Source organism: Castor canadensis, chromosome 7, assembly GCF_047511655.1.
Source record: "Castor canadensis chromosome 7, mCasCan1.hap1v2, whole genome shotgun sequence".
Taxonomy (NCBI): Eukaryota; Metazoa; Chordata; class Mammalia; order Rodentia; family Castoridae; genus Castor; species Castor canadensis.
This window is the reverse complement of record NC_133392.1, coordinates 36,378,528-36,393,087: the sequence shown is the minus strand read 5'-3', so window position 1 is coordinate 36,393,087 and position 14,560 is coordinate 36,378,528. Positions and strand designations below refer to the sequence as shown.

General features: G+C 34.9%; 1 protein-coding gene across 1 annotated transcript in view; it reads left to right on the top strand.

Moving 5' to 3' along the window:
- Hells (helicase, lymphoid specific) overlaps window positions 1-12,433 on the top strand; it is a 47,385-nt gene extending 34,952 nt beyond the window's left edge. The window contains exons 20-22 of the mRNA XM_074078726.1: window positions 288-384; window positions 576-652; window positions 5,122-12,433. Coding sequence (XP_073934827.1) covers window positions 288-384; window positions 576-652; window positions 5,122-5,216 — 269 coding nt within the window. The 3' untranslated portion in view covers window positions 5,217-12,433. The remainder of the gene's footprint in view (window positions 1-287; window positions 385-575; window positions 653-5,121) is intronic.
- The last annotated feature ends 2,127 nt before the right edge of the window (window positions 12,434-14,560 follow it).

Here is a 14,560-nt window from a genome sequence, read left to right as displayed (position 1 = left end):
GAGGTCAGAAGAATTGTGGTTCATTGCCAGCCAGGGCAATAAGTTACTGAGATTCTATCTTAGCAGCAATAAAATATCAACAAAGTCTGTTTGAACAAAAGATGAAAATTGTCTCTGTTGTCAAGCTTAGAGAAATGGAGGTAGTAAAGCCTGAGAGTTTTGATTGTTCTTCCTTTCTAACACTTTTCTAGTCGCTATTAAATTTTAAGCCATTCTCATGGGTATGTATGTTGTAGTTTTAAAAGGAATTTTAGTATGTTGACTGTTGAATTTTTTTTTTTTCCTAGATCATTTCAAAGGTGGTCAGTCTGGATTAAATCAGTCTAAGAGCTTCTTAGATCCTAAGGAATTAATGGAATTATTAAAATCTAGAGATTATGAAAGGTAAGTTTTTCGTTTTTTGTTTTCTTTTTTTCAGGACTGCAGTTTGAACTCTGGACTTCATGCTTGCTAGGCAGGCTCTCTGCCGTTTGAGTCACCCCCATCCTTGAAGGGTAAAATTTCCTAACTTTAGAACAATGTAGTGCATAGTTTTGATTTATTCAGATAAATTTGAACATTTTTGTCTTTTATAGGGAAGTAAAAGGATCAAGAGAAAAAGTCATTAGTGATAAAGATCTAGAGTTGTTACTAGATCGAAGTGATCTCATTGGTAAGTGTCATGCTTTATTTTTCATGGGAACTTTGAAATATATACAGAGAGAGCATAGTCTAATAAAGCCCTTGTACAATTCATTGAACAACGATAGTTTACTATGTTTAGTCAGTCTCATCTTCTTGCTATTTCTCTTTTGTTGGAGTTCTACAATCAAACATTTGGCCCATAAGTTCTTTATTATTTTTTACTGAGAAGAACATATTTTTAAATGCAACTACTGTATTTTTATTACATTTAAGAGAATTGTCACTTATACATTAATTTCATCTATTACACAGTCCATTCAGGTTTCCCCATTTGTCTCAAATTTTGTGTAGTTTTAATCAAGATCGAAATTGCACTACTTGTTATGTTTCTCTCATAACACCTTCCTCCCAATAAATAACCTGAGTTATTTGCCCTGTAAAATCGCCCATATTGTAGAGTTGTCCTTTAACTTGGTCTTCATTATACATATTTTCTGTAATTTGGCTTAATTAGATTTAAGTTTTGTATATGAGCCAGGAAAATAACTCTGCTTTATTCTCATCATATCAGAAGGTACATCATTTCTGGGTTTCTTAGTTTTTAGTAAGCTTAAGCTTGATCAGCAAATTCAGGCCAATCTTACTATTAGTTTCTTGTCTTTTTTTGCAGTATTGGGGCTTGAATGCCGGGCTTACACCTTGAGCCATTCTAGTATCCCTTTTTTGTGGTGGTTGTGTTTTTTTTTTTTTTTTTTTTTTTGAGATAGGATCTGTTTGCCTGAGCTGGCTTTGAAACTTGATCCTCCTAATCTCTGCCTCCTGAATAGCTAGGATTACATATGTGAGCCACCAGTGCCTGGCTTGTCAACTTTTATTTAGCATCCCTTGATGATTGACTAGAACTGTTTTTTTGTTAGGGGTTGCAAAATTATTGTCTGTAATTCTTTATCAGCTGAAATTTGTCTGTTAAGAACTTCCCTTTAACTCTTTGCTTATCTTGATATATAAGAGCAACAGGATTAAATTTAGAAGAACAAGTTACTGCCTACAATGTTGATCATAAATTATAATATTTTCACTTACTATTTAATCCATTTATATTACTGTTATTTCTGTTCTTGGTTTTTGTCTTTTATATGGTGGAAATACCATATTACTGTATGCTGCTGCTGCTCATCTTTTCCCAGCTGTGTTCAGTGACATTGTGCTGGCAGCATGAAATTGGTGATGGTTATTTTTAACTGCAGAAATCTATGGAAATTACAAACTAGGCTCTGATATTATTTGATGGTTTTTTTGTTTTTTGTTTTGGTTTTTTTTTTGAATTTTATTTATTTGTTTTTATTACTGTTGTGACATTTACAAAAGTTCTTATATCATAGTTGAGTTCACCCCTCCATCATTCTCCTTTATCCTCTCCTTCCCCATTCCTGGAACAGTTTCAACAACTCTCATTTATCTGTTTATTTTTTGGAAAGCCACTTTCGAAAACTTTCAGTACATTCTTTTTTTTTTTTCATTTTCCTTTTATTATTCATATGTGCATACAAGGCTTGGTTTATTTCTCCCCCCTGCCCCCACCCCCTCCCTTACCACCCACTCCATCCCCTCCCGCTCCCCCCCTCAATACCCAGCAGAAACTATTTTGCCCTTATCTCTAATTTTGTTGTAGAGAGAGTATAAGCAATAATAGGAAGGAACAAGGGGTTTTGCTGGTTGAGATAAGGATAGCTATACAGGGCATTGACTCACATTGATTTCCTGTGCGTGGGTGTTACCTTCTAGGTTAATTCTTTTTGATCTAACCTTTTCTCTAGTTCCTGGTCTCCTTTTCCTATTGGCCTCAGTTACTTTAAGGTATCTGCTTTAGCTTCTCTGCATTAAGGGCAACAAATGCTAGCTAGTTTTTTAGGTGTCTTACCTATCCTCACCCCTCCCTTGTGTGCTCTCGCTTTTATCATGTGCTCATAGTCCAATCCCCTTGTTGTGTTTGCCCTTGATCTAATGTCCACATATGAGGGAGAACATACGATTTTTGGTCTTTTGAGCCAGGCTAACCTCACTCAGAATGATGTTCTCCAATTCCATCCATTTACCAGCGAATGATAACATTTCGTTCTTCTTCATGGCTGCATAAAATTCCATTGTGTATAGATACCACATTTTCTTAATCCATTCGTCAGTGGTGGGGCATCTTGGCTGTTTCCATAACTTGGCTATTGTGAATAGTGCCGCAATAAACATGGATGTGCAGGTGCCTCTGGAGTAACAGTCTTTTGGGTATATCCCCAAGAGTGGTATTGCTGGATCAAATGGTAGATCGATGTCCAGCTTTTTAAGTAGCCTCCAAATTTTTTTCCAGAGTGGTTGTACTAGTCTACATTCCCACCAACAGTGTAAGAGGGTTCCTTTTTCCCCGCATCCTCGCCAACACCTGTTGTTGGTGGTGTTGCTGATGATGGCTATTCTAACAGGGGTGAGGTGGAATCTTAGTGTGGTTTTAATTTGCATTTCCTTTATTGCTAGAGATGGTGAGCATTTTTTCATGTGTTTTTTGGCCATTTGAATTTCTTCTTTTGAGAAAGTTCTGTTTAGTTCACCTGCCCATTTCTTTATTGGTTCATTAGTTTTGGGAGAATTTAGTTTTTTAAGTTCCCTGTATATTCTGGTTATCAGTCCTTTGTCTGATGTATAGTTGGCAAATATTTTCTCCCACTCTGTGGGTGTTCTCTTCAGTTTAGAGACCATTTCTTTTGATGAACAGAAGCTTTTTAGTTTTATGAGGTCCCATTTATCTATGCTATCTCTTAGTTGCTGTGCTGCTGGGGTTTCATTGAGAAAGTTCTTACCTATACCTACTAACTCCAGAGTATTTCCTACTCTTTCTTGTATCAACTTAAGAGTTTGGGTGATACGGTGTCATAATGTCTTCTGTATATTTTCGAATAGTTCATTGGAACTGAGTTTTATTAAATTGAAAGAATTTTAGAACACATCTTGGGTATAAATTTTGCAGGCACTCTACTGCTTGAATCACACCTCCAGCCCTCACTTTCATTTCTTAAGTTTAGGGTTTTTTTGAAGATCAAAATATTTAAATTTTGACGAAGAACTCAGATCCTTACTTCATACTCTACACAAAAATAAAATAGTTCATGGACCCAAAATATAAAAGCTAAAACCTAAAAACTTCTTAGAAGACAGCAGCATGACCTTTATGGGTGTTGTAAAGATTAGAAATAATTGTATAAAGTATGAAGTAACAATCTGAGTTCTTATTTTTTTGCATGTCAGTATTCAAGTTGTTCCAGTACCATTTGTTAAGAAATTATCATTTCACTGTTGAGTTTCTTTGTCATCTTTGTTGAAAATCAGTTGATTTCAAATATAAGGGTTTATTTCCATATTGTCAAGTCTGTCCTTTGCTGCATATATTCATCCTATGCTAGTACTATACCTACCTAGTTAATACTTTGGGAAATGTAAATCCTCTAATCCTATTCTTTAAAGATTGTTTTATATATCTTTTGTTATAAGCTGTGTATTTGAAATTTAACTTCCCTTTTTGGCAGTTTAAACTCAGGGCCTCACACTTGCAAGGAAAGCATGCTCCCCCTTGAATCACTCTGCCAGCCTCTGAAATTTAAATTTCAAATAGGAAAAAACTGAAAGAAAACAAAAGGGAAAATCTTAAATATATTAACAATTAAAATCAACAGCATACAATTTGTGCCAGAATAGTTTATATCATAAACTAAGGAACCAGATAATTACCTCATTAGGTAACAAAAACCTCATCGTAATCATCCTCCTAATTCTAAAAACTAGACATAGAGAAGAAAGCTCTTTAACTGGTAGAGTATTCATCTGTGAAATTGCTGCTAAACTTAGGAGTAATCAAGTATACCAGCTCTCACTTTACGAGTCCTAACTAATGCTACAAGAGAATAATAGGCTAGAGAAATAATCTATCCAAATTGCTTGTATTTGCAGATAGTCTTTAAAACAGAATAACCCACACATTATATAATTAAAAAGAAAAACAAAAGCCTCTGTAAAACATGACACCATAAACAGATACATAGTTGAAGATATTTGTAATGTTTATTAAGGTTAAGTTTTTCATAGTACTTGCTTCTCAACTTTTTAACTAACCAGGATTTAGTTTCTTTTTAAAACATCTCTGAAAACATTAAAATCAGTGTTCCATTTATTGTTTTAAATCTGTATATTTTAAATTCAGATGAAAACAGATTTATCCTTCACATTGTGTTTTCCACAGGCTCATTCTAGTTGTTGTAGTAATAGGAGTCTACCTTTTTGCTTTTGTAACTATTAATTCTTATTGAGTAAAAAAGTGTCCCACATTTCTGTGGGTTTTTGTATTTTGGACAGATGACTTCTTATAATATTATTGAAAATTCTTTTATGATTTTTTTCCCCCCTTAGGTTCTTATGCTTTTTAAAAAGTACCTGTTTTCATATATTTTTTCTTAGATCAAATGAAGACCTCAGGACCAGTTAAAGAGAAGACAGGGATATTCAAGATTCTAGAAAATTCTGAAGATTCCAGTCCTGAATGTTTGTTTTAAATTGGGGCTAAAGAATGGCTTTTAAAAGTTTTGTTTACATCTAGTGATGGCTTTGAAATCCATATTGTATGCTTTACTTTTTTATATCAGTTTATATAATGTAATTAATACTATGGTATACTTAATAGATTATGATTTTCTAAGCCTTATTGAGAAGAAATTTTCTATTAAGTTTAGATTTTCAGTTAATTTTTGAGGCTGGGTAGTACCCTTGGGTATTTAGCCATTGCCTGAATTATACAGTCTTCCTGTGGAAGTTTAGTAGCTATTGTCTTTCTCCCCCCTCCTTCCCCCATCCTTTTTTGTTGTAGTACAGTTCATGGGTTTTGACACTTCAGTTTTGGAGTAGGCTTTTTCTGGAAAGACATTGATTGAAATTGTGCTTTCTGTTGTTGAAGTAAGAAATTGTTTGATTTTAGACTCTATAAGATAGTTTACAAAATAAATGTTTATTATAATATGATCTCATAAATTTTTGTCATGGAAGCAGTAATTTAGATGAAATTCTAACAAAAGACTTCACTGGTTTTAAGATTCAACATTATTATGCTGAGTTGGTTTCATTCACCATAAGCATGCTTATACTATAAGCATGTCATAGAAAGATTCAAATGAAGGTTGAGTTAACACAGAGAAGGCTCTGAAAGAAACTGTAGGGTCTTACAAAAACATAAGAAATTGAAAATAGTAGTATATTTTGCAGAACAAAAACCATAGAGTAGAAACTATGTGCTTTTAGCAACCACATTTCTGTGAATTTCCTTCCTACTCTTCTGACTCTGTTTCTTATATATCTGTTTCTTTTACATCTGAAAATGAAAATTTCCAAAGTAGAGCTTGATAATTCCTTATGTCTTGCCTCATTTTTAATACCAATAGTTGTGATGACTAAGTTTGTATTTCAATCCAAATCTTTGCTCTGAACCTCAAACTCATATCCAGCTGTCTTCTTGACATTTTATTGAGTGCCTGATAGTGAAATTACTATAAATCTGAACTTCTAATCTTTTATGACCCCAACTTGCGACCCTTTTGTGTTTACCTTATTCCAGTACATGCCAATTTCATTCTTACTGTTTAGCTTGAAAATTTTGGATTCATGTTTGAGTCCTTCCTTTCCCCCCTTACTTCACATCTGATTCTATGCTTTTTAAATACATCCAGAATAGTACCATATCTCAATCTTCAACATGTAATAATGATCCTTACATCTTTTTAGCATATGTATATGATTTTTGATTGGCTCAGTAGCTATTACTGTTACGACCATGTAAATATTCCTATAGATATGGAATATGCTATATTTTCAGTCTTGTATGTACAGCTGTGTGTCTCTGAAATAGTTGTGTACCAATCAATAACTTAAATCCAAAGTCAACTGAGGAAGTCCTTGCTTATAACTATTGCTTCCAGAGTATTCCCTGGTCTCTCCTGAATTAACTGCAAGGTTTTGGGTCTGATAGTAAGGTCCTAATACAGGGTGATAGGCAGATAGCCACTTTTCCCAGCCACATTTGTTGAAGAGGCTGTTTTTCTCCATTGTATGTTTTTGGCATCTTGTCAAAAATAAGGTGGGGAATAACTGTATTCATATCCGGGTCCTCTATTCTGTTCCATTCATATCTGGGTCATCTATTCTGTTCCACAAGTCTTCATATCTGTTTTTGTGCCACTTACAGCTCTAGTATACTTTGACGTCAGATATTATGATACCTCTAGCATTGCTCTTTTTGCTGAATATTGCCTTGCCTATTCAGGACTATTATGTTTCCAAATGAACTTTAGGGTAGATTTATCAATCTATGTGATGAATGTCATTGGGATTTTGATGGGAGTTGCGTTGAATATGTTTGATTGCTTTTGGTAGTATAGTCATTTTTACTATGTTGATTCTGCCAACCCATGAGCACAGGAGATCTTTCTTCCTTCTGTAGTCTTCCTCTGTCTCTTTCTTCACTGGTTTGTAGTTCTCCTTATAGAGGTCTTTTACATCTTTTGTTAAGTTTATTCCTAGGTATTTGATTTTTTTTTTAAGCTATTGTAAATGGAACTGATTTCCTCTAATTCTTTCTCAATTTGTTCATTGTTGGTGTATAGAAAGGCTACTGATTTTTGTCAGATGATTTTGTGTCCTGTTACATTGCTAAAGCTGTTTATAGTGTCTAGGAGGTTTTTTAGGTCTTTTAGGTATAGGATCATGTTGTCTGTATATAGAGATAATTTGACAAATTCTTTACCTATTTGTATTCCTTTTATTCTTGCCTTATTGCTCTGGCTAGGAATTCCAGGACTATGTTGAATAGGCGTGAGGAGAGTGGGTTTCCTGACTTTAGGGGAAATGGTTTCAGTTTTTCCCATTAAGTATGATGTTGGCTGTAGGTCTGTCATATATAATGTTGAGGTACATTCCTTCTATTCCTAGTTTTCTTAGAGCTGTTATCATGAAGTGCTGTTGAATCTTTTCAAAGGCTTTTTCTGTATCTATTGAGATGATCTAGTGTTTTTGTTTTTGCTTCCATTAATGTTCTGTATTACATTTATTGATTTGCATATGTTGAACCATCCCTGAATCCCTGGGATGAGGCTTACTTGGTCATAGTGAATGATCTTCCTGATACATTGTTGGATTTGGCTTGCCATTATTTTATAGAGGATTTTTGCATCAGTGTTCGTTAAGGAAATTGTCCTGTAGTTCTTTTTGGATGTGTCTTTGTCTGGTTTTGGGATGAGTGTAATATTGGCTTCATAGAATGAGTTAGGCAGTGTTCCTTCCCTTTCTATTTCATGGAAAAATTTTAAGGAGTGTTGATATTAGTTCTTCATTAAAGGTCTGGTAGAGTTCAACAGAGGATCTGGCAGGTCCTGAACTTTCTTTTTAGGGAAACTGTTGCTCCTTCGTATTCATTTCGTGTTAGAGATCTGTTTAGATAGTTAATATCCTCTTGGTTCAGTTTTTGATGCTCATAAGTATCTAGAAATTTGCCCATTTATTCCATGATTTTCCAATTTATTGAAATATAGGTTCTCAAAGTAGTCTCTGATGATTCCCTAGATTTCCTTGGTTATTTTCTCCCCTTTTTTGCTTCTGATTTTACTTATTTGGGTCTTTTCCCTCCTCATTTTAGTAACATTTGCCAGGGGCTTATCCATCTTGTTTATTTTTTTCAAAATAACCAGCTTTTTGTTTTGTGGAGTCTTCGTTTTTTGTTTTGTTTTTTTTTTTTTTGGTCTCCTGTTAATTTCATCCCTTATTTTTATTATTCTCTCATGGTTGTTGTATGTTTTGCTTGTTCTTGTATTTCTAGGAGTTTGAGATGTATCCTTAGATCATTTATTTGAGATCTTTCTGTCCTTTAATATATGTTACTCATGGCTACAAACTTTCCTTTAGGACTGCCTTTGCTGTATTCCAGAGATTCTGGTAGGTAGTGTTTTGATTTTCATGAACTTCCTGGAATCTTTTGATTTCTTCTATGACCCAATGATTGTTGAGCAATGTATTATCCTGCATCCAATTATTTGCATATTTTCTGCTGCTGTTTTTATGGTTGAGTTCTACTTTTATTGCATTGTGATCAAATAGAAAGCAGTGGGTTATTTCTGTTACATTTGCTGAGGCTTGCTTTGTGTCCTAAGATAAGATCTATTTTGGAGAAAGTTCCATGGGCGTCTGTGAAAAATGAATATTGTGCTGTTATTAGATGAGATATTCTGTAGACATCAGTTATGTCCATTTGATCTGTGGTGTCACTCACTTCTAGGATTTTTTTGTTGATTTTTTTTGTTTGGATGACCTATCTATTGGTGATAGAGGGGTATTAAAGTCTTCCAGTACCACTGTGTTGGAGTCTATATGTGCTTTTAAGTCCTTTCGTGTATGTTTGATGGAATTGGGTGCACTGATACTGCAATGCAATGCAACCTAATCTAGGTTAATTGTTACTTCCTTTTGATGTATTGCATGTTTTATTAGTATGAAATGTCCTTCTTTGTTTTGTTTGATCAATGCAAGTTTGAAGTCTACTTTGTCTGATAAAAATATTGCTACTCCTGCCTGTTTTGGGGGGCCATTGGCTTGGTAAATCTTCCAGCCTTTCACCCTAAGCCAATGTTTATTTGTCAGTAAGATGGGTCTCTTGTAAACAAAAGATTGTCAGATCTTCCTTTTTAATTCAGTTTGCCAAACAGTGTCTTTTGATGGGGGAGAGGTGAGTCTAGTGACATTCACTGTTAATATTGATAGGTATGTGTTGATTCCTGCCATTTACTTGTTTTTGTTGTTTAAGGTTGTTTAAGCATGTGATTGTGTGCAGTCATATCAGTGCTACTGTCTGATTGCTTGTCTTTTCCTGTGGTTTAATACTTCCTGTCCTCTAATGGTTTTGTTTGCTTTCATCTTTTGTGTGTAGAATTCCTTGTAGACTCTTCTGCAGTGGTGGCTTGGTGGTCATACATTTTTTTTAGTTTATCGTGGAACATTTTTATTGCTCCATCAATTTTGAATAATAGTTTTGCTGGGTAGAATATATCAGTGCCTGAAATACCTCACTTTATGCTCTTCTTGCTTTTAAGGTTTATGTTGTGAAATCTGTTGTTATTTTGATGGGCTCACTTTTATACGTTATTTGCGTTTTCTTTCTTACAGCGTTCAGTATTCTTTCTCTGTGCTTGTTGTTTTAATGATAATGTGCTGTGGGGAGATTCTATTTTGGTCAAGTCTGTTTGGTGTCCTGGAAGCTTCCTGTATCTGAATGGACAAAACTTTCTTGAGAGTTGGGAAATTTTCTGTTATTATTTTATTGAATATATTATGTATTCCTTTGGTTTGCACCTCTTCTTCATTGCCCATGATTCTCAGGTTTGGTCTTTTGATGGAGTTGTTGAGTTCATGCATATTCCTTTCACAGCTCTTGAGTTGTTTGACTAACATTTCTTCCGTTTTTGTTTCTTTTTTCTTTAATTTCTGTTTAATCTTCGAGTTCTGAGATTCTGTCTTCCACTGGTAGTCTGCTTGAATAATAGCCTTCTCTGTGTTTTTTGTTTGGCTAAAAGGACTTTTTATTTCCAGGATTTCTGTTTGATTCTTTTTTTTTTTTTTTTCCTGAGGTTTTCCATATCTTTGTTCAACTCCTTATATTTTGTGTTGCCATCTTTAATTCATGTCTCTTTTTTTATTGTGTCCTTTGTTTCACTTTGGTGTTTGTTGAAGTCCTCTCTGAGTTCATTTATCTGTTTCTGTGTCTTCTTATATTCTTTATTTTTGGCATCTTGAAATTTCTTTGGTGTGTCTTGTACTTTTTGCCTAACTGTGTCTAGTTCTTCTCCATGAGTTTCTCAGTGGTTTTTTCCAATATTTCCTTGTTGAGGGTGTGGTTTTTTTGTTGTTTTTTGGTTTTTTTTTGGGCATCACTGGGTTCCTTAGTGATATTTATCATTTTCTTGTTGGGGTCAGTAACTGGGTATCCATTTTCTTCATTTGCCACTGAATCCTGTATTGTATTACTTTTTTGAGGAGAGTGGTTCCATCCCTCCTCCTTCCCATCACTCCACTTGGTGCTGTGCAACTATGTTCTTGATAGGCTAGTTTGTGGTTTTAATTGTTTTCTTTCCCTGGATTTAATTTGTGTGTTGTGACTGACTTGGTTGTTAGCCAGGTTGATGTTGCTGGCCTGGAGTATAATTTAGGAATAACAAATTCACAGGTTCAGTGCTAAACCAGTTGTTTACATATTATGTAGATAATATCTATAAACAGTGGGAGTTGGGGGGGTAGTGGTTATTAGGCTAAATATAGAAACTTGGGTAATTGGTAAAGGTGGTACAAAAGGGGGGGCAGGAAAATGGGTAGGTAGGTGGGATAGGGAGGAGCTATGAGGGCTGCTGGGTTTTGTGGCCTTTGTGTGTGTTTGGTTATATTTCTGTTGCAGTGGAGGGTACTTGTGTCAGAGATTGCAGGAGGTTGGGTTTGTGTACAGTTGTTTTTCATTTGTTAGAATTTTGTAAATTTTTTTTGCCTACTGTTCACAAACTAAGCTCATAACTCCACATCTTGTAGTCCTGTTGTGCCTGACTAAGACATGAGTTTTGCAACACTGTCAAGCTAACAGCGAATAGACCCAATAAAAGTTCTCTCGCTTTAGGTATTACATGGTACTGACACAATATGAAAATATAAGCTCTTATAGGTAGCTATATGTTGTTATAAGGTGATTGGTCACCACATGATCTAGAATTTGCTTATAACCATTTAGATGTGGTTGAAATGAATATACTCTTACAACTTCAGTTCCTGAGATACGGCCAAATGTTCTAGTTTGAGAAGAAACCCAGGCCTTAAGAATGAATTAATGTATCCATAGATTTCCTGTTTTTACTTTTATAAATCGTCTATCTTCCTTTAGTCAGATGAATCTACAAATCATCCTCCAAGTCATGTCTCTGGATTTTCTCCCCTTATTTTATTTATGCTTACTTATCTATATTTATTCTTAGGACAGTGCTTCACTTGGTGTGTGCTTATACCTACCATCCACATTAAAATGGAGTGTTTAACACTATTTTCTGGATATTTGAATGCTAGAGTACAAAACCTATTGTTAATATTTTAAAATCATGATCTCTGACATGATTTTGCTGAGAACCAGAGGCTGATTCATTCAGGAGCATGGAGTGGCAGGCGGCTTTGCCATACCAATCTGTGCTCATACTTGTTTCTCCATCTTGCATTGAATTCTTTTGTGCTAAAACAAAGTGTATGAGAGGAATGGTGCTGAAATATTATACCATTGGGCCCAAGATAGGCTAATGATTCCTTAGGAGAGATGGTTGAAAATTTCAAGTGTAAGAAAACATGATTTGAGTCATCAGCAGTTGCAAGATAATTGTAAAGTTTGACTGCTGATCAGTTCATTGTTCCTCACTCAGAAACTTGCATAGTTTACTCCTTGCCATTCAGGTCTCAGCTGAATGAATTTTACCCTAGAATGAATGTCACTGATCTCCCTGTCCACTATGAAGGATTCCACTTAAAGGACTCCCCTCTTACTAGTCTGACTCTATATCAATAATGCCAAGGTTGAGCATCTTTTGTCACTGCTATATGAAAACATGCTGGAAAGGAGAGAAATAATAAAAATAAGAGCTGAAATCAATGAAATAGAAACCAAAAAACCGTACAAAGAATTAATGAAACAAAAAGTTGGTTCTTTGAAAAAATAAACGAGGGAGGGGGTGGGGGCAGGGGGGAGAAATGAACCAAGCCTTGTATGCACATATGAATAATAAAAGAAAAATGAAAAAAAAAAATAAAAAAAAAAAAAAAAAAAAAAAAGAAAAAATAAACGAGATCAACACACTCCTGGCAAACCTGACTAAAATGAGGAGAAAAAAAACCCAAATTAGTAGAATCAGGAATGCAAAAGGGGAGATAACAAACACCATGGAAGTTCAGGAAAACATCAGAGACTACTTTGAGAACCTACATTCAAATAAATTCAGAAATCTTAAAGAAATGGACAGATTTCTAGATACATATGATCATCCAAAACTGAACCAAGAGGATATTAATCACCTTAATAGACCTATAACATAAAAAGAAATTGAAGCAGCAATCAAGAGTCTTCCCCAAAAAGAAAAGCCCAGGACTGATGGATTCTCTGCTGAATTCTATCAGACATTTAAAGAAGAACTGATACCAACCCTCCTTAAACTGTTCCAGGAAATAGAAAGGGAAGGAAAACTGCCTAACACATTTTATGAAGCCAGTATTATACTTATCCCAAAACCAGGCAAAGACACCTCCAAGAAGGAGAACTATAGGCCAATCTCCTTAATGAACATTGATGCAGAAATAATAAAATAATGGCAAACTGAATTCAACAACGCATCAAAAAGATCATTCACCACGACCAAGTAGGCTTCATCCCAGGAATGCAGGGGTGGTTCAACATACAAAAATCAATAAACGTAATAAACCACGTTAACAGAAGCAAAGACAAAAACCACTTGATCATCTCAATGGATGCAGAAAAAGCCTTTGATAAGATCCAACACCATTTCATGATAAAACCTCTAAGAAAACTAGGAATAGAAGGAAAGTACCTCAACATTATAAAAGTTATATATGACAAACCTACAGCCAGCATTATACTTAACGGAGTATGTATGATGCCCACTATCTCCACTCCTATTCAACATAGCACTGGAATTCCTAGCCAGAGCAATTATGCAAGAAGGAATAAAAGGAATACAAATAGGTAAAGAAACTGTCAAAATATCCCTATTTGCAGACGATATGGTCCTATACCTTAAAGACCCAAAAAACTACTCAAAAGCTCCTACATATCATCAACAGCTACAGCAAGGTAGCAGGATATAAAATCAACATAGAAAAATCATTACCATTTCTATACACTAATAATGAACAAACTGAGAAAGAATATATGAAAACAATTCCATTTACAATAGCCTCAAAAAAAATCAAATACCTAGATGTAAACCTAACAAAAGATGTGAATAACCTCTACAAGGAAAACTGTAAACTTTGGAAGAAAGATTGAGGAAGACTATAGAAAGTGGAGAAATCTCCCATGCTCGTGGATTGGTAGAATCAACATAGTAAAAATGTCTATACTCCCAAAAGTAATTTACAATTCCCATCAAAATTCCAATGACATCAAAGAGATTGAAAAATCTACCATTAAGTTTATATGGGAACACAAGAAGCCACGAATAGCCAAGGCAATACTCAGTCAAAAGAACAACGCTGGAGGTATCACGATACCTGACTTCAAACTATATTACAAAGCAATAACAATAAAAACAGCATGGTACTGGCACAAAAACAGACATGAAGACCAGTGGAACAGAATAGAGGACCCAGATATGAAGCCACACAAGTATAACCAACTTATCTTTGACAAAGGTGCTAAAAATATAGGATGGAGAATAGACAGCCTCTTCAACAAAAACTGCTGGGAAAACTGGTTAGCAGTCTGCAAAAAACTGAAACTAGGTCCATGTAGATCACCCTATACCAATATTAAGTCAAAATGGATCAAGGACCTTAATATCAGACCCCAAACTCTGAAGTTGGTACAGGAAAGAGTAGGAAATACTCTGGAATTAATAGGTATAGGCAAGAACTTTCTCAATGGAACCCCAGCAGCACAGCAGCTAAGAGACAGCATAGATAAACAGGACTTCATAAAACTAAAAAGCTTCTGCTCAACAAAAGAAATGTTCTCTAAACTGAAGAGACCACCCACAGAGTGGGAGAAAATATTTGCCAGCTACACATCAGACAAAGGACTGATAACCAGAATATATAGAGAACTTAAAAAACT